This window comes from Triturus cristatus, chromosome 4_2, assembly GCF_964204655.1.
Source record: "Triturus cristatus chromosome 4_2, aTriCri1.1, whole genome shotgun sequence".
NCBI lineage: Eukaryota > Metazoa > Chordata > Amphibia > Caudata > Salamandridae > Triturus > Triturus cristatus.
This window is the reverse complement of record NC_140586.1, coordinates 206,425,175-206,450,233: the sequence shown is the minus strand read 5'-3', so window position 1 is coordinate 206,450,233 and position 25,059 is coordinate 206,425,175. Positions and strand designations below refer to the sequence as shown.

Genomic DNA, 25,059 nt, shown 5'->3' with positions numbered 1-25,059 from the left:
GGGCACTGCACAGCAGTTGCAGTGGTGGCTCACGGACCGCGATTGGGTCATGGGCAGGAGCCTCTCCCTTCCCCAACCGGAGCATGTCGTAGTGACGGATGCGTCCCTCCTGGGATGGGGTGGCCATATGGGAGAGGCGGAGATCAGAGGCCTCTGGTCTCCGGCGGAGTCTCGTCTCCACATCAACCTGTTGGAGTTGAGAGCGATCCGGCTTGCACTGAAAGCCTTCCTTCCCTCTGTCAGGGGCAGTGTCGTGCAGGTGTTCACGGACAACACCACCGCCATGTGGTATTGCAACAAACAGGGCGGGGTGGGGTCGTGGACCCTTTGTCAGGAGGCTCTGCGCCTCTGGACGTGGCTGGAACACCAGGGCGTCACCCTAGTGGTTCAACATCTGGCAGGCTCTCTGAACGCCAGAGCGGACAAACTCAGCCGCCGGTGCATGATGGATCACGAATGGCGTCTGAACTCCGAAGTGGCGCAAGGTCTCTTTCAGCAGTGGGGAGAGCCTTGGTTAGATCTATTCGCCACCGAAGATAACGCGCAATGTCAGCAGTTCTGCGCGTTGGAATTTCCAAGGCGGCACTCGCTCGGCGACGCTTTTCGTCACGAGTGGAGTTGCGGTCTGTTGTACGCCTTTCCGCCTATACCACTTCTGCCCAGAGTGCTGAAGAAGATCAGGCACGACCGGGCCCAAGTCATCTTGGTGGCTCCGGATTGGGCACGAAGATACTGGTATCCCGAGCTACTCAGTATGTTGACCGATCCCCCGATACGTCTGCCCCTTCGGGAGGATTGTCTGTCGCAGCAGCAGGGGACGGTCCTCCACCCGAACCTGTCCAGCCTCCACCTCCATGCGTGGAGATTGAGCGGCGGCAGTTGATGCCATTCGACTTGCCTCCTGAAGTCTGCGATATCATTCGGGCAGCCAGGCGTCCCTCCACAAAGACGGTATACGCCTGCCGGTGGAACAAATTTGTGGCATGGTGCACAGCAAAGGCTGTGGATCCCCTTTCCGCCCCTCTTTCTGAGGTTCTCCTCTTTCTTCTCTCTCTGGCCCGGCAGGGCTCTGCCCTGGGCACCGTGAAAGGTTATCTTGCTGCCATCTCCGCCTTCTTGCGGCTTCCTGATCAGCCTTCTCTTTTCAAGTCCCCTGTGGTTACACGCTTTCTAAAAGGCATTACTCACACGTTCCCTCCTGTCCCTTTTGTAATGCCTCAGTGGGACTTGAATCTGGTCTTGACATTCCTGATGTGCGCTCCCTTCGAGCCTCTTCACAATTGTCCTCTTCGTCTTCTGACTCTTAAGACTGCTTTTCTGGTAGCCATCACCTCGGCTAGACGGGTGAGTGAGCTCCAGGCTTTATCTTCAAAGCCTCCTTTTCTGTCTGTTCATCCGGACAAGGTTGTCCTTCGGCCTCGTCCCTCCTTTCTTCCGAAAGTGGTGACTCCATTTCATCTTGGGCAGTCTGTCACCTTGCCCACCTTCTTTCCGCCTCCACATCCTTCCAAAGAGGAAGAGAGGCTCCACCGTCTGGACCCAAAACGTGCGCTCTCCTTTTATTTGGACCGCACAAAGCAGTTCCGGGTGGACGACCAACTTTTCGTTGGATACGTGGGTGCTAAGAAGGGGAAAGCTGTGCACAAACGGACCATCTCTCGGTGGGTCGTTTTGTGCATCAAAATTTGTTACTCTTTGGCAAAAAAGGACCCCTCCTGTTGGGCTGCGCGCCCATTCTACTCAGGCCACAGCGGCTACTACTGCCTTGGGACGGGGAGTCCCTTTGCAGGACATCTGTCAGGCGGCGACGTGGGCTTCGCTACACACGTTTGCCAGGCATTATTGCCTTGACAGCCAAGTCCGGAGGGATGGCTTCTTTGGCCGTTCTGTCCTCCAGGACTTTCTGGTGTGATCTTGGTTCGCAGACCCACCACCGGGGATGGTATTGCTTGGGTATCTATTCTAAGGTGAGGAATCTAACTAACGTGTTTCTTTCAGATGAACAAGTTACTTACCTTCGGTAACGATGTATCTGTAAGAAACATTAGTTAGATTCCTCACCGACCCACCCATCCTCCCCGTTCTGCGAACTGACATCTAGGGTTAAGGTTATCCTTTTCAGGCCCCTAGATCTTATTTTTGGCACCAGTGTCGGTCTTTGCATGGCTCTGTGTTCCTGGCGCGGAAGGCTATGTACAAGAACTGACGTCAGCGCGCGAGGGCGGCGTCTAAGTACTCCGACGTCATTCCGGCGCACGACGCCGGACGCGGAGCCGCAGACGACGCCTAGCGACGCGCAAGGGGTATTGCTGACGAAAAATCTTCCGGATCCAGTCTGACGCCTGGGGATATTCTAAGGTGAGGAATCTAACTAATGTTTCTTACAGATACATCGTTACCAAAGGTAAGTAACTTGTTCGTTAAAATCCTACTTTGCTGTTTAACTCTGACCAAAGCCTCAGCATCACAAAATGGATGCTGCTGCCACAGACACTAGTCTGACCTCCTGCAGCTGGGAGCCCTCCCAGCCAGGGAGGCCTGGACAATAGGTTTCCTGCTTCGGGAGGTGCTAGCACCTCCCCAGACAGACTTTAGTGTATTGGGGCAGGGAGGGCTGAATGCAATGAGACATGCCTGGGGCACACAAGGTGCTCCATGCATAGTCCAGTTCAAACCGGTGCTGGGGCACTCCAGCCCCAGCTCTGGCGCGAAACTGGACAAAGGAAAGGGGGTGTAGCCTCCCCCTTCCTGGTCCCACCCATAGGAGGGACTTTGCAGGTAGCTCAGCCCACTAGCCCCAGTATATCAGTAGGTAGCTGAGCCCTGCTAAATAAGATTAACCTGAATCTGCAACTTGAACAGAAACTCTGGACCTTCGACATTCGACCTCAGGAAGAAGACTGAAGAAATCTCCCTTGTGGCCAAGGAGTGACCACCCTGGGCAATCAGGCACCATCCAGCGACCGCTGCTTGCTTTGTGACTGATCCTACGAGGGACGACTGCAGAAACTGACCAGCGCCGAGACTTCCAGACACCTCTGACCCAGATCCACATCTGCAGCGAAGCTGAGACCCGTGGAGGCGACGAGGGACGTGGGACCGGCGACTTGGGAAAAGTGGCTAGTAACTGACTAGCGCGACTTCTTAGGCTTCCTCGAGGCTGTGCTTGGCGAATTGAGAAGCCCCAATCCAGAGCACCATCTGCAAAGAAGGTCAGCTCCCCACACTTCACGTGTTCTGCGTGGGGCCCTTCTGCACCTGAGTTGCTCGACGTGTTGTCCGGTTGCTGGCCCGTTGGCTAGTAGCCTCTGCGATGACGAACCTTTGTTTTCATCTTGCTGGTCCGGCTCCTCCAGACTGGCACCCGCTCCTCTGTGAAAGAGAAGCACCCCAGACCTTCCTGGTCTGCACCAGAAGCAAGTCCTCCATCCTGCGTGGGTTCTGCTTGCCAAGGCTTGTTGGGTCCTAGCTCGACATCGACGCCGCCGACAGCAAGAGCCTTCGTGGGACAGCTCGCCTCCTGGTCCTGGTCGTCCTCGACGCCTCCTGGTACCCGTTGCTGCTGCGACAAACTTCACCTCTTCACCTGCATCTGCACGACATCGCCTGGGTTCTTCCTGGTTCCTTCCTGGCTGGTGACCTAGACTCTGTCCCTTCTGCTTGCAGGTATCCTTCCTTCTTGATTCCATCCTTGGGATCCACCGGACACTCTTCACTGACTGCCTGTCAGCAACTTTCCTTCAGGCATCCATAGAAGTCAACGACGAAACCCGACGCAAGTTCACACCTATGCACCCGCAGTCCGTGGGCTAGGTAACTTGAGTACTCCGGTGCTCACAAGGGTATTGACTATCCTAGGGTCTAGTTTCCGAAGTCTCGACTTTCTAGCTATTCCAGAAGTGTCCTAAAACTGTTTAATTCTAACAACTACTATTTCTCACAACTTTTACGCATTACGCGTGAGTGTTTCCACTCTGCACCTGAATCCCGTGGGCCTCCCACTTCCTAACTTTTGGTAGTATAGTGTAGCCCCAGCGATGGCCTAGGCCTATCCTGTGTTCGTGACAGTGGTTCTTATACCACTTACTTAGTATATGGTTTGCGTGGCCCCTAGGGCCTAACTGTATTCCTTACCTCTGTGACTTAATTTATGCTTAAATAAGACTGTGTTGTACTTACCTCGAATCTCATAAAGAGTGCCGAGGGTTTGACTAGAATAAATACATTCTATTTTTATATACATCTGTTGTGTCCTTTCATTTGGTATTCAAGGGATTACAAATGGTATAACAGCTGGCTTCACATGCCATATAGAGTTTAGCCTAAGACTGCTCTTGTCCATGCTACCACTAGGATAGCTGGTCTATAAGGTTGACTTTACAACCAATCACCATAAGGGTTGTTTGGACTGATACAAGGTGTACACTAGAATTAGTGACATCATATATCAGGCCAACTTCTCACACCTGACTTAATGTTTTTGTTGGGTTTCCTCTTTATTTTCACCTTGCCGCCTCTCCACTGCTCCTTGTTCTTTCAGCCCTCTCCAAATAGAGTACATGCTGCTCCCGCTTTTATATTTGTGCTGGAGCCATGATTTCATATTTCTCTAGAGTTCCTCTTTTCATTTTTATTTCTTGAATCACAACATTGCTCATTATTTTTGACAGCTTGTTGATGTAATAATTGGTGTGGGCAACTGTCAACATGGATGACATTTCTGGCAAATGGAGAGTGATTTCAAAGATCAAAAAGGAGCAGATGGACATGGGTAATCTTAGATTTGGACATGCTGAGGTTTGGTCATCACACAGCTGTACAGCATCAATAGGCAATCCGTCTCTTTGGCTTTCGGAAATTTCCCTTTAGATATTTTATGAAAAAAGGAGAATATATTTTGATTTCTTCTGATATGGCCAGCCTACATTGTTGGTGATCTTCAGGAACATAGAAGTTAGTAAAGTCAGGAGGGAAGGGGGAGTAGACTTGTCTATCCGGTGATGTACACATTTACTGTCTCAAGTTATTTATCTCTCTGCCTTCTCTGTCTCTTCCCCAGGAGCTGAACCTATCATTCTGTGAGATCAGGCAGGAAGCTGCACTTGCTGTCGCACAGGCTTTGGAGGACAAGTCGGAATTGGAGAAACTAGATTTGAATGGTGAGTGATGACCACCTATGTGATGTCTAGTCCTCCCTCTTCTCTGTTTGAACTAGTACATAGTGTGGAATGCCAGCTGCATCAGTGTTGCATGCTTTATGTAACTGCCTACTTAAAAGCTTCAGCTGGGCATGTTTGGAGTTGCGAAAATAAGATGAACTTTCAGTAGCACAAAGATGTCTACATTTCATTAGCATATTTGTTTTTATGTCATCCTGTTTTAAACATCTACTGCTGTTGCCCTCGTTTTTTTTTTTTTTTTTACAAATCTTTTTTTTTAAGCGCACATCATTTGCAGTATACAGTACAATATTCACGGACAATTGATATAGACACAAAAGCATACATATCCAGTTTTTTGATCAATTGGTGCACCATACATTCCAGAACTTATATATCGGACCTCTTATTGGTTTTTTTTTTTTCTTTTTTTTTGAAACCTTTATTACAGTATACGAAAAATATACAAGGATGGGCCTACAACCTTCCGGCCGGCCGCTAGCAAACAGTGGGAGCATAAATACAATTATTGATACACAAACGACAAATGATAAAGGTCCCAGAAATCGAAGGAAGTGTGGCGGCCACACCATCCGAAGCCCCCAATTGGCGGTTCCATTTTTAAGAGAAACAATAAACAAATCCACAAGGCAGCGAAAGTCAAAGCAGCATTTTGAGCCCCCCCTGGGGAGGACCCTACCGATCCACAGAAATAGGGGAGGGGGCGGTCCAAAACAAAAACAATGCGAAACCGATACCCAGGACCAAGGGAACAAGCAGACTAGGGTGACTGGGCCACTGCCGAATCAGGCGTCAGTGGCGGGGCACAAATCCCGCCACGATAGGAGTTCCAGGGGCCCCACACCTTCACCCATTTCCCAGGCTTACCTCTCGCAACATACACTACCTTCTCCCGAAACATACACCAATCCATGTTGTCCTTCCACACCGAGACCGTTGGCGACCTCTGGGAACCCCACAATTGGGCTATGTCACGCTTGGATACCATATATCCCAGAGTCACCCACCACGTCTGCGGCACCGTGTAATCAGTTGGCTCCCACACATTCAACAAACATCTCCTAGCCTCGGGAAACAGCGCCACACGCGTGACCGCTTGCAGCACCGCATGTACACCACGCCAGAATCGCGCCACCTCCGGGCATTCCCACAAAATATGGAAGGTCTCCAGCAAACCACACCCACGCTTACACATCCCATCCACGGCATATCCCATACGCATCAGACCCGGTCCCGTAACGTAGACCCTGTGGAGTATCTTGAGCTGGACGAAACGAAGGCGGGCCGGTATGGCCACCTCTTTCGGGGAGGCCACCGCAGACACCCAGTCCTCGTCATCCAGCTCCAATCCATCGGCGACCCATGCCTCGCGAAGGCCAGTCAGCAGTCCCGAGCGATCGTTGATGAGCTTTTTATAGATCAATGAGATAGTGCCGTCCGGGACATGCCCATCTAGCACCCTATCTTCCAGGGGGGAGCACTCCGGGATGGACGCCACATCTGGGAATACAGAACACCGCGCGTGACGAACCTGTATATACCGGAAGTACTCCCTGTCATGCAACTGGAATTCCGCCTGCAGCACATCGAACGGTTTAAATCCCCCCCTCGTCCAAAGATCACCCACCTTACTGATACCTATTGTGTCCCACTTCTCAAAGCCTTTCGAGGTCCACAAGCAGCCCAATCGCTCCGATGCATACAATGGCGTCGCCCGGGTCAACCGATCCTTCCATCCCATCGCCAAGTTCGCCGCGTGCCACACCCGTACCGCGACCCGCGTGGCACCCGTCAGGCGTGCGTCGAGCGATCTTGAGTAGAGCGCACGATTATAGTCGCCTCCCGGCAGTAACAATTTATCCATTTCAAAAGCCGGGTTAAGGGCGGGCCCGTAGAGGCCATGGTTTATCGCAGCCAGCTGGGAGGCCCAGTAATACCGTTTGATGTCTGGGAGGGCGACCCCCCCCGTCATACCACGGGAGAGTTAGCTTCGCGAGGGCGATACGCGGCCTCCCATCCCAAAACAGGTGACGCTGCAGACCCTCCACCTCCCGAAAGTAGCGTGCCGGGACGACGTCCATCGTGTTTTGTAGGGCGTATAAGAAACGTGGCAGCGACATCATTTTAAACCGTGCCGCACGGCCGAGCGGCGAGAGCGGCAAGCGCCTCCAACGCGCCACATCCTCCTTCAGGCGCCGGAGGGGGGGGGGGGGGGGGGAAGAGTAAGTTCTGTGTATAGCGGGCCGCAGCGTCAAGGGTAATAAAGATACCCAGGTATTTAAATCCCTGTGGAGCAACCTGGATAGGGCAACCCCGTGGAAGGATAGGAGCCTCTCCCGAAAGGACATACACACAGGATTTAGCCCAGTTGATGACTAATCCGGAGTTGCAACCAAATGAACGCAAAACATCCACTAACACGATCAATGATTTACGCGGGGAAGCAAGGTACAAAAGAATATCATCCGCGTAAAGGGAGACGCGATCCTCATACTCGGGTGTCCATCGGAGACCACGAATCGAAGGGTTCCACCGCAGCATCTCCGCCAGAGGCTCCAAGGCAAGCGCAAAGAGGAGCGGCGACAGCGGGCAGCCCTGCCGCGTGCCCCTGCCCAATTCAAAGGGAGCCGATACTCTACCTTTCACAACCACCTGCGCCAGCGGTCCGGAATATAACAATTTCACCCAGCCAATGAATCCCGGGCCAAACCCAAACTTAGCCAGCGCCGCCCAAATAGAAGGCCACTCAAGCGTGTCAAACGCCATAGTGGCGTCCAAGGACGCCAAAATGTCTGGCTCTCGTATAAACGGTACCCTCGCGAGCACCCCATGCAGACGCCGCAGGTTGAGCGCGGTGTTGCGATGAGGGATAAAGCCGGACTGGTCTTGATGGATCAGATCGCACACCACGCCAACCAGCCGATTAGCCAGCACCTTGGCGAGAATTTTCGGCTCCGCATTCAACAACGAGATAGGCCTATAAGACGTGACCCGATCCCGCGGCCTCCCCTCCTTGTGAATAACTACAATAGTGGCAAGACGCTGGTCCAGCGGGAGGGAACCCGCCGACCGGGCCGCGAGGAACATATCACGGAGATGCGGAGCCAGCGTGTCCGGTCGCAATTTGTACAATTCGATGGGCAGGCCATTAGGACCCATGACCTTGCCAGAGGCGACCGAACGTATGGCGAGGGCTATCTCATCAGATGTCGGAGCCGCATCCAACAACAGTTTATCCTCCTCCGAGAGGGAAGGCAGCGCAATGTCTTTAAGCAGGTCATGGGAATCCTCTTCCGAGCGGGAAGATACCGGGGGAATACACCCCCCGGAAATACTCAGCAAAACAAGCAACAATTTCCTCCGGCTCAGTAACACACACACCATCCAGTCTCTCAATCAACGGGACCACGCGACTCGCTCTCTCCCTTTTATCCAACCACGCAATCAGTTTACCAGCCTTATCACCCACATCATACAGCCGCCCCTGTTGCTCTCTACTCAAGCCCCTGGCCGCCTCCGTGACTAGGGCCCTGTAGTCCGCCTGCTTAAGTCTGAGAGCATGCAATTTGTCGTCCGCGACCCCACACTCCAGATCACCCTCCAACTCCGTTATCTCAGATTCGATACGGATCACCTCCTCCCGCGCGCGCCTCCGGGAATGGGAGATGAGGGACAGGGCCTACCCCCGGAGCACCGACTTGAAGGCCTCCCACAAAGAAACAGCAGACGACACAGATCCCACATTGTCTTCAAAATATCGCTCAAGAGATTAAACCAAATCTGCGCGAATTGTGGGGTCACGCAGGTACCAGGGGTTGATCAGGACCACCCTCCCCTCCCCCCTCGGGACAATGTCGAAGTGCAACAGGAGCGGGGAGTGATCTGAAATACCCCGAGCTAGGTGTCGCACCTCTCCAACCCTCCCCGCCTGTGCTGCTGGCATCAGGACATAATCAAGCCTTGAAAGACTGCCATGAGCCCCAGAATGAAAGGTGTATTGTCTCTGCGTGGGGTGTTTCAGCCGCCAACAATCCACCAGCCCCAGGGTATCCAAGAGGCCAGCCAACCAAGCCTGGGCGCGGGGGAGATCCCTGGGCGGGTGACGATCCTCAGTTCCGGAAACCACAGCGTTAAAGTCCCCCCCCCCCCCCCAACCACTAGAATCCCCTCCGGCAGCCCAAGAAGAAGGCGCCCCAAGTCGGCGAAAGTAGTCGTCTGCAACCCTGGCGGGACATAAACAGAAACTTAAACAATCACTTTACCCTCCAGCCTACCCACCAGAGCCGTATATCGTCCCCTGTCATCATGGAGCACCTCATCAACCTCCAATGGGAGCGAGGCTTTAACCAAAATGCCCACATCCCTCGAACCAGATGTGAAGCCCGAGTGAGCTACAAGGCGATAGCCCCGTCTGTTCATAGCGCGATAGGAATTTCCAATGAGGTGTGTTTCCTGCAGAAATACTATTGCGGGTGAAATCCGCTTTAAGAACTGCAGGACCACCCCCCGTTTTATCCTGTCCCCCAGTCCATTAACATTCCAGGATAAAAGGCTCAGTCCCCTACCCCCCATCATAATCAAAGCCAATCAGTCCCCCCCCCCCCCAGAGAGCACCCCGAGGATAGCACAACAACACTCCTGCCTTGTGGTACAAATAAACAACATCCAACCCCAACCCTGCATCCCAACCAAAACTCCCCATTCCCTGCACCCCTGCATGAGCCCAAACAGCCCCCCAACTTGCAGTGTGCCTGTCGCCCCGTTACGAACTACGCTACAAAGACCCCCTAGAGGAGGAAAGAGAACCCCCGCGAGACACAGCACAACCTCCACTGGTGGGGGAACAAGACACACCAGTCAAAAGTCCCCAAGCGTGGCCAAGACGTGGCATCATCAAGAATGTGCATCAGTGTCAATACCTCATACCCGGTCCGGTGGGCACTCTCCTCCCGCTGCCCCCGTCCCATCCCGATCGTGCCTCCCAGACAAAGTGTCCAACCAGTCCCCGGCCGGCTCAGGCTGGTCAAAAAAATGGGTGCGACCATCAACCTCCACACGCAGCCTGGCCGGGAAAAGCATTGCGTATTTTAAGTTCATGTCTCGAAGCCGCCGCTTGACACCCATAAAACTCAGTCTCTGTTTCTGAACCGCCTGCGTGAAGTCAGGATAAAAGTTCACCTCCGTGTTCTCCAACTTAAGCGGCCCGTGCAGTCTGGAAGCTTGCAAAATCGCATCCCTGTCCCGAAAGTTGAAAATACGGGCAATAAGAGGCCGCGGGGGAGCTCCGACCTTCGGCCTACCACCGGGAACTCTATGGGCCCTTTCCACCGCAAAGAATTTACTCAGTCCTCGAGGCTGGATATGGTTAGAAATCAGGCCCTCCACAAAGAGATCCGCCGCCGAATCCTCCCGTCCCTTAGGCACTCCGATAATGCGGACGTTATTCCTCCGGGCCCTGCTCTCGGAGTCCTCCAGGCGCCGATCCGTGAGTGCACTTGCCTGCCGGAGCCGGCGTACCTCCGTCTGGAGGGCCACTACCTCAGTTGTGAGACCCGACGCAGTATGAGCCAAAGAGTCAACACGGTCATTTGTCTTGGAGAGATCAGCTCTCACAAGGTTGACATCGATGAGGACCGCGTCGAGTTTGTGCGCCAAAGTGTCGAATTGTTGGCCCACTGAGGTCTTCATCTCGGCAATGGCGCCCATGACGTCCTGCAAAGTCAGATCCGCAGGCGACTCCTGGGCATCCGGGAGGCACTCGGAAGACTTATGCGATCCGCCGGGAGACCCCTTCGGGAGGGTGTAGCGATCCATAACGTTGACTTGAAGTGCGGTGCCACGCCGGGTCGATTTGGCCTTCGACCGATCTCCATCCTGCTTCGTGGCCATCGTCGTATATCTCACACCCTCACCGCTCTCGCAGTGGAGAGCCAGCAATCAAGGCCGGAGGTCACCTCAGGAAGGCGGAGTGGGTCCCCGCAAACAGTCAGGCAGGGTCCCCCAGCGAGGCCACCACCACACAAAGAAGCGCCGTAATCCCACTCGCGATGACGGCAAGGGGACTCAAAAGTGAAAGTGTGGGGTACGCGACTCGCCGGGCCCGTCCTGCCGTTGTTATTCACTTCTCCACTGGGTCACCCCCAAACTCGAGTCCTGGGTCAGGAGAGAAGCAGGCCGCAAACTTCATTCGGTACTCATTCCGACACCCGAGGTCCGATGCGAAAAAGGAGAACGGGTACCACCTCAGCTCAGGTTCATCGACACAGTCCCCTCAACCAATTCAGGATGAAGACAGGATAGACGTAGGAGGTTGCGGAGGTCCTCGGGAGCCTCGCACCTACGCGGCCATCTTGGATGCGCGCTCGGCTCCTGGACCTCTTATTGTTAATATCTCTTTCACCATCTGGTATCAAGCCCATTATCTAACCTCCTTTCCCATTTTCTTCCATTTCCTAGGGCAACCCCTGCTCTCATATACTACTTTTTCAGTGTCACAACACCAATCTAGTTCGGCCTTCCATTGATTCACCTTCGGTGGTAGGGCGGCTCCCCACACCCTGGCAATGTTCCCCTTAGCCACCATTGCCGCCACCATAAACCACATTTTCTGGTATTTTGAACATATCTGTTCCCCCGTAACACATAGTATGTGACATCTGGCATCTATAGGAATTTCTTGCCCCAGGACCTCTGACATCACTCGTACTACTTTCCCCCAATATTGTTGTATAACTGGACACTCCCAAATGATGTGAAAGAAGGTACCCCTTCGGTCTCAGCCCCTCATGCAGCTATCTGTGTGGTTCCGCCCAAGTTTGTGCATGAGTATACTTAAAGAGTAGGCCCTATGGAGAATCCTTAACTACTAGCCTGAATCTTTCTCTTACTGCTACTTCTCTTGGGCTTTGTATGGCCTCTACCCAATCATTGTCTTCCAATAGGCTGCTGATAGTCTCCCAGGCCTCCCACAGTGCCCCCAGGGGGTCGGTCGAATTGTTTACAATCTTCCTATGTGTAAGGGATAATACCTTTTCTGGAATTGGGTCTAATAAGAGTCGGTCTTCCAGGGGGCTATATTCCTGAATGCGTTCCCCTCTCTAATATGACTACGGAGTGCATTCCCCAACTTCATATACCTATATCTTTCTGCTTCCGCTAGCTGAAACTCCTGCTGTAGATCTTCTAACGAGATTATCGCTGGGCCCCTCCATATGTCTCCTAGATGGGCTATCCCCCATCCCACAATAGTTTCCACAATTCACTGTCTACTTCCCTGAAGAATCTGTTGGATACCTTGTACCGGGTGTTCTGGAGGACATATACCATATGTGGTAATGACATCATCTTGAATAGAACCCCTCTCCCCATCAGGGAGATAGGCCGCGTCCTCCAATGCGCTGCGTCTCTTCTCAGGCGTTCCAATTGGCGCAACAAATTCCTTTCTATAAATCCTGTTTCCGTTTTGACGATGGTGATACCCAAATATTTGAAGCTATCTTTCAGTTGGATATTTATACCCCCGGGGAGAGCAGGTGGTGGCCCATTGGAGAGCATAAACCTGAGGGACTAATTAATTTGATATCCTGAATAAGAGGCTTTGTTGCATATAGGATATTCATCTACATATAAGTATATTATCTCTTCCCACTGTCCCCCGCCTACAATTCTGGAGACCACCGGGTCTCCTCTCACCCATGCCGCAAGCGGCTCCAGTGCCAACGCGAATAATTCGGGGGACAGTGGGCACCCTTGTCTCGTCCCCCGGAGCGGGAGACGGAGCCCTTTACCAGTGCCCTAGCCAATGGGTTTTAGTGGAGTAGTCTAATCCAGGTTTGAAACCGGGGGCCAAACTTAAATCTTTCCAAGGCTGCGAATAGGTAGTGCCATTAGATACTGTCGAACGCCATACACGCGTCTAATGACTGCAACGCTGCTTCCGCACCCGGATGGGATTTGGTCAGATGCATCACGCCATACAGGCGACGTAAGTTTAGTCTGGTGCGCCGGCGTGGCATGAATCCAGACTGGTCGGGGTGTATCTGGGTCGTGATCACTTCCGAGAGGCGGTTCACCAGGACTTTAGCGAGGATTTTAACTTCCATATTTAATAAGGGTATGGGCCTGTAAGAGCTAAATTGGTCCAGCGGTTTACCCACCTTGGGTATAACCACAATGGTGGCTGTTCATTGGTCCAATAGCCGGCAACCCACGTCCCTAGCCTCCTTAAACATGTTCAGGATATATGGCGCCAAAACGCTCGTCATGTTCTTGAATAACTCCGCTGGCAGGCCGTTTGGTCCCGGAGCCTTCCCTGCCTGTAGATCTTGGATACCCCCCTCGATCTCTCCGGCTATTATATCTTTCTCCATGCCCTTCCTTTGCGTATCAGACACTGTGGGTAGCTGAACATCAACCATCAGTTCCTGACAGTCTGTTTCTGTTCTGACTGGGTTGGAGGCATAAACCTCATAATACTCCGCAAAGGCCCTCGCTATCCCCTCACCAGTTGCGTGTATTGCCCCCTGAGAGTCACGTGTCTCAGCCACCCAATTGCGTTCTCTGTCCCGCTTTTCCAACCAGGCAATCATTTTGTTGACCTTGTAGCCTGGAGCGTATATCCTCCTTTGTGTTGCTAAGGCAGCTGACCTCGTGGAGTTATCTGCAAGGCTCTTCATCTCCCGTTTAAATTCAAGTTGATGCACGAGCTGTGGGTCCACCTCCTCCCTGGCCAGAATCCTATCCTCCATCGTAGCTACTTTGTTTCTAACGTATCCCATTGAATCCTTTTTTCTTTTTTACAACCCCCGAGGTGGGCCTGTTTATGCCCTCTTATTACTGGCTTCAATGGCTCCCATAGGATGCATGCCGAGTCTACCGATCCCTCATTTTCTTGAAAGTAGAGTTTTGCCCCCTCTGTAGTTTGATCGGCCAAATCCTTATTCTTGAAAACCCAGGTGTTTATTTTGGGAGGCAGTACATTAGTTCTTGTCGGGCCCTGCAAGGTCACCTCTACCGGCAAGTCGTCTGAGATTCCTTGCGACTTGATGGAGGCGTTACAGAACCACCCCTCGCTACCCCGAAGCGTTAAGACAGGATCCAGGCGAGAGTAGCTGCCATGTACAGCGGAGTAAAAGTTGTACTGTCGCTCTTGGGGATTATGCAGATGCCATATATGTATCTGAAAGAAACACGTTAGTTAAATTCCTTACCTTAGAATATCCCCAGGCGTCAGGCTGGATCCGGAAAGATTTTTCGTCAGCAATACCCTTGCGCGTCGATAGGTGTCGTCTGCGGCTCCGCGTCCGTCGTCGGCGTCGATCGCCGGGATGACATCGTCGGAGTACTTAGACGCCGCCCTCGCGCGCTGACGTCCGTTCTTTTTTCCGCGCCAGTAAGCGCAGATCCGGGAAGAGCATACCCATTAGTCACTTTTTGACTAAACTTTTGGTACTTTTTTGGTTCCTATTTCGAGTCGACCTCGACTCCTGGTGCCGGTAGGGGTGCCCGGGTTCAAGCCGTGCGACGCCTGTCACCGCCTGATGTCGGTCACGGATCACCACCGCCGGTGTCTCTACTGCCTTGGGGCCGACCACGGTGCCGAGTCGTGCCTTGACTGCCGGGACTTGACCTCGAAGGCTAGGCGGGAGCGGTCCCGCAAGCTGCTCGCAATCCGGCATTCGGCTCCGCGCCGCTCAAGGTCCCGGTCGAGGAGGAGGTCGAGGGACCGGTCACGGAGCCGCAGCCATCACCGCTCATCGGGGTCGAAGTCCTCGCATTCCGGTAAGTCGAGGCACAGCAAGAAGTCGAAGAGACGACATCGCCGCAAGAGTCGCATCCGGCCCCATACCCTCCGGTCCCTGGACCCGATGCGACTCCAACGGAGATCCGAGACTTCCTCGTGGCCATGAGGAGTCTCGCTCCGCCGTCGAGGCCTGCCGGTGCGCCTTCGGGCCCCGCAGGTCCGACTGGGGGACCTAGCGAGCTGGCAGCTCCGGCCCCGGCGCGTCCCAACGCCGGCGTCGACTTTGGTCCCGACGCCGGCGTCGACTTTGGTCCCGACGCCGGCGTCGACTTTGGTCCCGACGCCGGCGTCGACTTTGGTCCCGACGCCGCAGGCCCCCGGGGGATCCCCGTCGACGCCGGTCGACCTTACGACCCCTCCGCTGGCTCCGACTCCTTCGGTGCCGCCCCCAGCGCCGTCTTCGGACGACGTCGTCCCCAGGTGTAGTCCCGGTCCGGGCCCGGCGTCGGTGCGGCACCGATGGATGACCGATTCATCTACCGCCCGGCTCTGACCTTTCCACCTGTCTACCAGGAGTTGGATGACAGGGACGACTGGGAGGGGTCTGAGGACCCTCTGGCACAGCAGTGCCAGTTATCTCAGGACGGGGCAAAAGAGCTGGGGATGCCAGTGGTCTTGACACCTCCCCTGACACTGGCTTCATCTCTCCTCCCTCTGTGGCTACGGAGGAGGGTGCTACCTATTTTGTGGTGCTGCGCAGGGCTGCCGAAGCCCTTCAGCTGGAGCTCCCTGCAGTGGCCGTGAGGACTAACCTCACTGAAGTGCTTCAACCACCGTTAAGCTCCTCGGAGCCTCTTCTGCAGTTCAATGAAGTACTGACGGATGTTCTGATGGGCACCTGGTCCAAGTCCTCCACAGTCCCTCCTGTGGACCAGAACGTGGCCCGGGACCACCGCCCTGCACTGGGTGACCCCAGCTTTCTGTCGGTGCACCCCACGCCTGAGAGCCTGGTTATCCAGACCTCTACCCCCCAGACCGCCTTCCAGTCCGCTCCCCCGGATCGGCAATCCAAAAGGTTGGAACAGTTTGGGAAGAAACTGTTCTCCTCCCTTAGTGTGGGGTTGCGGTCTATCAACACTGTGTGCCTTTTGGACCGTTACACCCACTCTTTGTGGGATACGGTGGCGGACGTGCTGCCCCAGTGTCCGGAGGAGGCCCAGAAATGGCTCGCCCAAGCTCTTCCCGAAGGGCGGGGATGCAGCACAGTACTCGATACGATGTGGGCTTGACACAACGGACTCGCTAGGTAGGGCAATTGCGACTGAGAAGTTGGCCTGATATATGATGTCACTAATTCTAGTGTACACCCTGTATCAGTCCAAACAACCCTTATGGTGATTGGTTGTAAAGTCAACCTTATAGACCAGCTATCCTAGTGGTAGCATGGACAAGAGTAGTCTTAGGCTAAACTCTGAATGGCATGTGAAGCCAGCTGTTATACCATATGTAATCCCTTGAATACCAAATGAAAGGACACCACAACAGATATATATATAAAATAAAGTGTATTTATTCTAGTCAAACCCTCAGCACTCTTTATGAGATTAGAGGTAAGTACAACACAGTCTTATTTAAGCATACATTAAGTCACACAGGTAAGTAATACAGTTAGGCCCTAGGGGCCACGCAAACCATATACTAAGTAAGTGGTATAAGGACCACTGTCACGAACACAGGATAGGCCTAGGCCTAGGGAATCGCTGGGGCTACACTATACTACCAACAGTTAGGAAGTGGGAGGCCCACGGGATTCAGGTGCAGAGTGGAAACACTCACGCCTAATGCGTAAAAGTCGATAGAATCACTTGCAGTTAGAAATAAGCAGTATTAGGACACTTCTGGTATAGCTAGAAAGTAGAGACTCGGAAACTAGACCCTAGGATAGTCAAAATCCTTGTGAGCACCGAAGTACCCAAGTTACCTAGCCCACGGGCTGCTGGTGCATAGGTGTGAACTTGCGTCGGGTTTCGTCGTGGACTTCTATGGATGCCTGAAAGAAAGTTGCTGACAGGCAGTCAGTGAAGAGTGTCCGGTGGATCCCAAGGTGGGGATCTGGAAGGAAGGAACCTGCAAGCAGAAGGGACAGAGTCTAGGTCACCAGCCAGGAGCCGGGAAGGAACCAGGAAGGAACCAGGCGATGTCGTGAAGATGGAGGTGAAGATGTGAAGCTTGTCGCAGCAGCCACGGGTACCGGGAGATGTCGAGGACGACCAGGACCAGGAGGTGAGCTGTGTCACGAAGGCTCTTGCTGTCGGCGGCGTCGAAGTCGAGTCAGGACCCAACAAGCCTTGGCAAGCGGAACCCACGCAGGATGGAGGACTTGCTTCTGGTGCAGACCAGGAAGGTCTGGGGTGCATCTGAAAGAAACACGTTAGTTAGATTCCTCACCTTAGAATATCCCCAGGCGTCAGACTGGATCCGGAAGATTTTTTTCGTCAGCAATACCCCTTGCGCGTCGCTAGGCGCCGCCCTCGCGTGCTGACGTCAGTTCTTCTTTTTTCCGCGCCAGTAAGCGCAGATCCGGGAGAGCTACCCCTTTTAGTCTTTTTTGACTACGTTTTTTGATCCTTTTTGATCTTGTCTCGACTCCGGTGCCGGTAGGATGCCTGGTTTCAAAGCCTGTGCTGACTGCAACCGCTTGATGTCGGTTACGGATCATCACCGCCGGTGCCTTTACTGTTTGGGCCTCGACCATGATGCGGAGTCGTGTTCGGACTGCAAGGCCCTGACCTCGAAGGCTAGACGGGAGCGGTCCCGTAAGCTCCTCGAGCTTCGCCACTCGGCTCCGCGCCCCTCTCGATCCCGGTCCAGGAGGTGGTCCAAGGATCGGTCGCGGAGCCGCAGCCGACGTCGTCATCGCTCGTCTGGCTCCAAGTGTGTGGGTAAGTCGAAGCACTCCAAGAAGTCCAAGAGGTGACACCGCTGTTCGGACTCCCCTCGCCGGTCGCGCGACTCGGCCGAGGGTCAGGGTGGTTCCACCCCCGCGGCTCCAGCGGAGCCGCAGGCGTCGCGCAAGTCCCCATACCCGCCGGTCCCTGGGACTGACGCGACGCCGGCGGAAGTCAGTGCCTTCCTCTCGGCCATGAGGAGCCTGGCTCCGCCGTCGACGCCCGCTGGCGCGCCTTCAGGCCCCGCGGACCACCTTCGGGCAACCTTGCATGCCGGCGGCTCCGGCGCCGTAGTCGGCTCCGGCCTCGACGCCGCAGGTTCCCGAGGGACTCGTCCCCGCCGACGCCGGTCGACCTCGTCACGCCTCTTCCGCCGGCGTCGACACCGGTTCCACCTCCGACGCCGGCTCCGCTCGGCGTCGAGCCCCAGTTCAGCCCCGCTCCGGATCCGGCGCCATTACGGCGTCGATGGACGCCGCGTACGGCGCCGTTAGAGACACATTATGTCTATCGTCCGGCTCCGATCCTTCCTCCTGTTTACCAGGAATCGGATGACGGGGGCGAATGGGAGGGGTCCGAGGATCCTATGGCCGTTCAGGCTCAGCTGTCACAGGACTGGGCAGATGAACTGGGGGAGGCCAGTGGTCTGGACACCTCACCAGACACTGGATTCATCTCTCCTCCGACTGTGGCAAGGCGGCCGCAGCCCTTGGGCTCGAGCTGCCTGCCGTGGCTGTGAGGACTAACGTCCTCACTGAGGTGCTTCAGTCTGCAGCAAGCTCCACTGAGCCTCTGCTGCAATTCAATGAGGCCCTCATTGACGTTCTGCAGGGCACCTGGTCCAAGCCCTCCACAGTTCCTCCTGTGGACAGGAACGTCGCCAGGCGCCACCGCCCTGCTCCGGGCGACCCCAGTTTTCTGTCCCAACACCCCACCCCGAGAGCCTGGTTATCCAGGCTTCTACCTCCCAATCCTCCTTCCCGACCGCTCCGCCGGACCGGGATTCCAAGAGACTGGAACAGTTTGGCAAAAAGCTGTTCTCCCCCCTTAGTTTGGGTCTGCGGTCCTTGAACACCGCCTGTCTTTTGGACCATTATTCCCACTCTCTGTGGGATACGGTGGAGGACGTGCTGCCCCTGTGCCCGGAGGAGGCCCAGACACGACTTACCCAGGCTCTGGCCGATGGGAGGGATGCAGCACGACATGCAATCCGATGTGGGCTTGACACTACGGACTCGCTGGGTAGGGCGATTTCTACCACGGTGGCGCTTAGACGTCACGCCTGGCTGCAGTCCACGTCCTTTTCGGGAGATGTCCAGAGCACTCTCATGGACATGCCCTTTGATGGCACTCCCTTTTTGGTGAGAAAGCGGACAGTGCGCTGAATCGCTTTAAGGACTCCCGGGCTACGGCCAAGTCCTTGGGCCTCTCGGCCCGCGGTCGCAAACTTCCGCCTTTCGCCCCTTTCGTGGCCAAGGAAGGGGTGCCTCCTCACGTCCGCCTAGCCACCAGCCGCAGAACCAACCTGCGCGCGGTCGCGGACGTGGTTTCCGCCGAGGCGGTTCTGGAGGACGACGCGGTCAGCCCACATCCACCCCGGCAGCATCCGCCTCAAAGCCTTCCTAGTCCGAGCTTTCAGGCCCATTCCACGCCAGTGGGCGGCAGAGTTCGCCATCACCTGCTCCACTGGCGGTCCATCACATCGGACAGGTGGGTGCTGCAAATCGTCCGAAGGGGCTACTCCCTCCCCTTCGAGACGACACCTCCAGCCATGGCACCGCAGCACCACCGTATCTCGGGGGATCATTTGAATCTTCTCCACGAGGAAGTTTCGGCCCTCTTGGCCAAGGGGGCCGCCGAGCGCGTTCCGAGCCCAGAAGTAGGTCCTGGTTGTTATTCCCTCTACTTTCTGGTTCCCAAGAAGTGCAAAGGGGGCCTACGCCCTATCTTGGACCTCTGGAACGTCAATACCTTCCTCCGGAAGGAAAGGTTCAAAATGTTAACTTTTACTCCGGTTCTAGCTGCCCTAGACCCTGGAGACTGGATGGTAGTGTTGGACTTGCAGGACGCATATTTCCACATCCCCGTCCTGCCGGCTCACCGGCGTTACCTGCGGTTCACGGTGGGTCACAAGCACTTTCAGTTTACCGTGCTCTCCTTCGGCCTTACCAGTGCCCCTCGGGTGTTCACGAAAGTGATGGCGGTGGTCGCAGCTCATCTGCGCAGATGAGGGGTTCCAGTCTTCCCCTATCTCGACGACTGGTTGTTGAAGGCGGGCTCGCCCCATGCAGTCGTCTCCCACCTCCAGACTACGGCCGACCTCCTGCACTTGCTGGGGTTTTCCATCAACGTGCCGAAGTCACACCTGAGTCCCTCTCAGAAGCTCCTCTTCATCGGAGCGGTTCTCGATTTGGCGCAGTTCCGGGTCTATCCGCCGGAACAGCGGGTCCGGGATATTCAGGCCCTGATTCCCATCTTTCGGCCTCTATCCTGGGTTTCGGTCAGGCTAGTGTTGCGGCTTCTGGGGCTGATGGCCTCCTGCATCCTACTAGTGCATCACGCCAGGCGGCGCATGCGGGCTCTGCAGTGGGACCTGAAGTTTCAGTGGGCCCAGCATCACGGCAACCTGTCCGACCATGTCTAGATCTCGGAGGGCACTGCACAGCAGTTGCAGTGGTGGCTCACGGACCGCGATTGGGTCATGGGCAAGAGCCTCTCCCTTCCCTAACCGGAGCATGTCGTAGTGACGGATGCGTCCCTCCTAGGATGGGGTGGCCATATGGGAGAGGCGGAGATCAGAGGCCTCTGGTCTCCGGCGGAGTCTCGCCTCCACATCAACCTGTTGGAGTTGAGAGCGATCCGACTTGCACTGAAAGCCTTCCTTCCCTCTGTCAGGGGAAGTGTCGTGCAGGTGTTCACGGACAACACCACCGCCATGTGGTATTGCAACAAACAGGGCGGGGTGGGGTCGTGGACCCTTTGTCAGGAGGCTCTGCGCCTCTGGACATGGCTGGAACATCAGGGCATCACCCTGGTGGTTCAACACCTGGCGGGCTCTCTGAACGTCAGGGCGGACGAACTCAGCCGCCGGTGCATGATGGATCACGAATGGCGTCTGAACTCGGACGTGGCGCAAGGACTCTTTTGGCAGTGGGGAGAGCCTTGGTTAGATCTTTTCGCCACCGAAGAGAATGCGTAATGTCATCAGTTCTGCACATTGGAATTTCCATGGCGGCACTCGCTCGGAGACGCTTTTCGTCGTGAGTGGAGTTGCGGTCTGTTGTACGCCTTTCCGCCTATACCACTTCTGCCCAGAGTGCTGAAGAAGATCAGGCGCGACCGGGCCCAAGTCATCCTTGTGGCTCCGGATTGGGCACGAAGATACTGGTATCCTGAGCTACTCAGTCTATCGCTCGATCCCCCGATTCGACTGCCTCTTCAGGAGGACCTCCAGTCGCAGCAGCAGGGGATGGTCCTCCGCCCGAACCTGTCCAGCCTCCACCTCCATGCGTGGAGATTGAGCAGCGACAGTTGATGCCATTTGACTTTCCTCCTGAAGTCTGTGATGTCATTCTGGCAGCCAGGCGTCCCTCCACTAAAATGGTATACGCCTGCAGGTGGAACAAATTTGTGGCATGGTGCACAGCAAAGGCTGTGGATCCCCTTTCCGCCCCTCTTTCTGAGGTTCTCCTTTTTCTTCTTTCCCTGGCCCAGCAGGGCTCTGCTCTGGGCACCCTCAAGGGCTATCTTTCAGCTATTTCTGCTTTCTTACGGCTTCCTGATCAGCCTTCTCTTTTCAAATCCCCTGTTGTTGCTCGATCCTTTAAAGGCATTACTCATATGTTTCCTCCTGTGCCTTTCGTAATGCCTCAGTGGGATTTGAACCTGGTGTTAACCTATCTGATGTGCGCTCCCTTTGAGATACTTCATAATTGTCCTCTTCACCTTCTGACTATTAAGACCTCTTTCCTGGTTGTCATCACCTCCGCTAGACGAGTGAGTGAGCTCCAGGCTCTATCTTCTAAGCCTCCTTTCCTTTCTGTCCATCCGGACAAGGTTGTTCTCAGGACTCGTCCTTCCTTTCTCCCTAAGATGGTAACTGCTTTTCACATCGGCCAGTCTGTTACACTGCCCACCTTCTTTCCGCCTCTGCATCCCTCGAAAGAGGAAGAGAGGCTCTACCGTCTGGACCCAAAACGGGCGCTGTCCTTCTATCTGGACCGCACAAAACAGTTCTGGGTGGGCGACTAACTCTTTGTTGGCTACGTGGGCGCTAAGAAGGGGCGGGCAGTGCACAAGCGAACCATCTCTCGGTGGGTCGTTTTGTGCATTAAGGCCTCTTATTCCTTGGCTAATAAGGATCCTCCTGTGGGGCTGAGAGCCCATTTCACCCGGCCACGGCAGCTACTACTGCCCTGGGATGGTGAGTCCCTCTGCAGGACATTTGTCAGGCAGCAACGTGGGCTTCGCTGCACACGTTTGCCAAGCATTACTGCCTGGACAGCCAAGTCCGGAGAGACAACTTCTTTGGCTGTTCCGTTCTCCAGGGCTTCCTGGTGTGATCTTGGTTCGCAGACCCACCACCGGGGTTGGTATTGCTGGGGTATCTATTCTAAGGTAAGGAATCTAACTAACGTGTTTCTTTCAGATGAACAAGTGACTTACCTTCGGTAATGATATATCTGTAAGAAACATTAGTTAGTTTGATTCCTTACCGCCCCACCCATCCTCCCCGTTCTGCGAACTGATATCTAGGGTTAAGGTCCTCCATTTCAGGGCCCTAGATTCATGGCACCAGTGTCGGTCTCTTGCATAGCTCTGCGTTCCTGGCGCGGAAAGCTATGTACAAGAACTGACGTCAGCGCGCGTGGGCGGCGTCTAAGTACTCCGTCATCCCGGCGATCTCGACGCCGACTGACGCGGAGCCGCAGACGACGCCTTGCGACGCGCAAGGTTATTGCTGACAAAATCTTTCCGGATTCAGGCTGACTGCTGGGGATATTCTAAGGTAACGAATCTAACCAACTAATGTTTCTTACAGATATATTGTTACCGAAGGTAAGTAACTTGTTCATTAGGCCCATGGTCTCTACATAGGTGCAAAGCGGCTCTACCCCCACCCCCTATTAGCCTTGGTTTCCATATCTCTCTCTGGGTCTATAGTGGAGCCCATGTCTCCCCTGTAGGAAAGTGGCTCTGTATATACTGTTCCCAAATAGGTACAGTGTTTTTGCAGCGTGAATCTTTCTGGATTCACTATGCTGTGCATTATTCCGCGATCTTGTGGTTGGGTCCGGATTCGTAGTCTTTTCTTTGTTTTTTTTTTTTTTTTTCGTAGCCCAGGTGGGCGTCGACGTACACCATTTGGTGCACCTCCCGTGACGTCGTCGTACTTCCTGCGGAAGTCCCACCTTTGGGGCGCCATCTTCAGATTCTTTTTTCCGCCGTTGGGTCTGGATCGTCATCGGGAAGCTCCAGAATTACACTCGAAGGAAGAAAAGCGAGTTTCATCGATAGAAACACTAGAAGATATCAGGAAAGGAAAAGATTTCATCAGGAGCGCGAAGAAAGGAGGACCAGCGCCCTTTTTCTTCGACGGCCTTGGAGAATGCACGCTCAGAGACCCTGAGCGCAATGGACAAGACGCCATTCAAGTTCTGCCCAAACTGCCACCACAAGTTCGCGCAGAGAGACCAGCATCCGGTCTGCAACCTCTGCCTACCGGTCGATCACCAGAGTATCGACTGCAACGCCTGCTCAGCCTTCGCGCCGAAGACACTCAGGGTGAGAGAGCGGCAGAGAAGGGCCAACGCCAGCATGGACGGCAAGGGGAAGCCCCCGACGCTCTACGCTCTGGGCCTCTCCTCAGACGACGAGGACAACGTCGCCGAGACAGCCGAAAACTTCACGGTCGTAGAGACCGACAAGAAAAAAGAAGACGAGGTAAGAGAATCGTCAAGCGCAAAACAAAGTACCTCGACAACACGAGGGTGACTCGAGAAAATCTGAGTCAAAGTCCACGAAGGGAGCCCCGGCGCCGAAAACTGCGACACCACAGTCCCCAGAGGTTTGGCAGAGGCTAAAGTTAGATATAACCTTACTCTCTAAAGTGGTAGCTTGGTCGAGCAGTAAGGCAGTATCAGAGGACAGTGTAAAGCATTTGTTGCACACACTCAGTCAGCAAATGGTCTCACACACTCAAGAACTGAACTCTAGGTCAATGGTTTTTGTATAAAAATAGGTAGTTGTTTTATTTTAGAACCAACAATAGGTATCAAAATATACTTTCTCAGATTGAGATGCTTTAGGTAAATACTTTTCAATAGGCAATAGACTTTTGAATATAATAGTTACAGTGGTTGCAATAGGCAACACAATTTCAAACTGTGAGAAAGTGGCTCTGTATATACTGTTCCCTAATAGGTACAGGGTGTACAGAGTCCACAGTCCCCCAGGGGCTGATGGAGGTTAAAGTTAGGTATGACCTTACTCTCTAAAGTGGTAGCTTGGTCGAGCAGTAAGGCAGTACCAGAGGACAGTGTAAAGCATTTGTTGTACACACTCAGTCAGCAAATGGTCTCACACACTCAATAACTGAACTCTAGGCCAATGGTTTATATATATAAAATATATGCTTGTTTTATTTTTAGAACCACAAAGGGAATAAAAATATACTTTCTCAGAATGAGAGGTTGAATATAAATACTTTTGCAATAAGCATTGGATTTTTGTAAATAGTCACAGTTGGTTGCAATAAACAATCCTATTTCCTAAACATAACAATGCATTGAGCTCAATGGTAAATTCAGGTTATTTGTAATAAATTACTTTTCAGATTACTTTTGGAATTCCAGGTCTGGTTCCTAGATCCAGCCCTGGGACAATATTCAGAATCAAGTGGTTAAAGTCGACTTAATTACTGTACTGATTATTAAATAATATTTAGCTATTTCAAAACTTGACACTTAGAAAATATTTCAAAGAAAACATTCAATGGATCTCTATGGCAAGAAATTCAAGTTGCAGGTAGAGTACTTTATCGTTACTTTTGTAATCCAGGTCTGGGTACCTAGACTCAGCACTGGGGTCTTTATCAGAAACAGGTAAGTAATTACGTTTGCAGAAATGGTACGATTTTAAAAGAATATTTCAAGATTGTAGAAATCAACACTTAGAAGAATTCACAGAA

General features: G+C 53.8%; 1 protein-coding gene across 3 annotated transcripts in view; it reads left to right on the top strand.

Annotated features, from left to right (window-relative positions):
* The window catches only part of RANGAP1 (Ran GTPase activating protein 1), a 368,213-nt gene that overhangs the window by 146,490 nt on the left and 196,664 nt on the right, over positions 1-25,059 (top strand). For all 3 annotated transcript variants that reach the window (XM_085601202.1, XM_085601203.1, XM_085601201.1), the window contains one exon: positions 5,060-5,159. In XM_085601202.1, the coding sequence (XP_085457328.1) occupies positions 5,060-5,159 (100 nt within the window). The remainder of the gene's footprint in view (positions 1-5,059; positions 5,160-25,059) is intronic.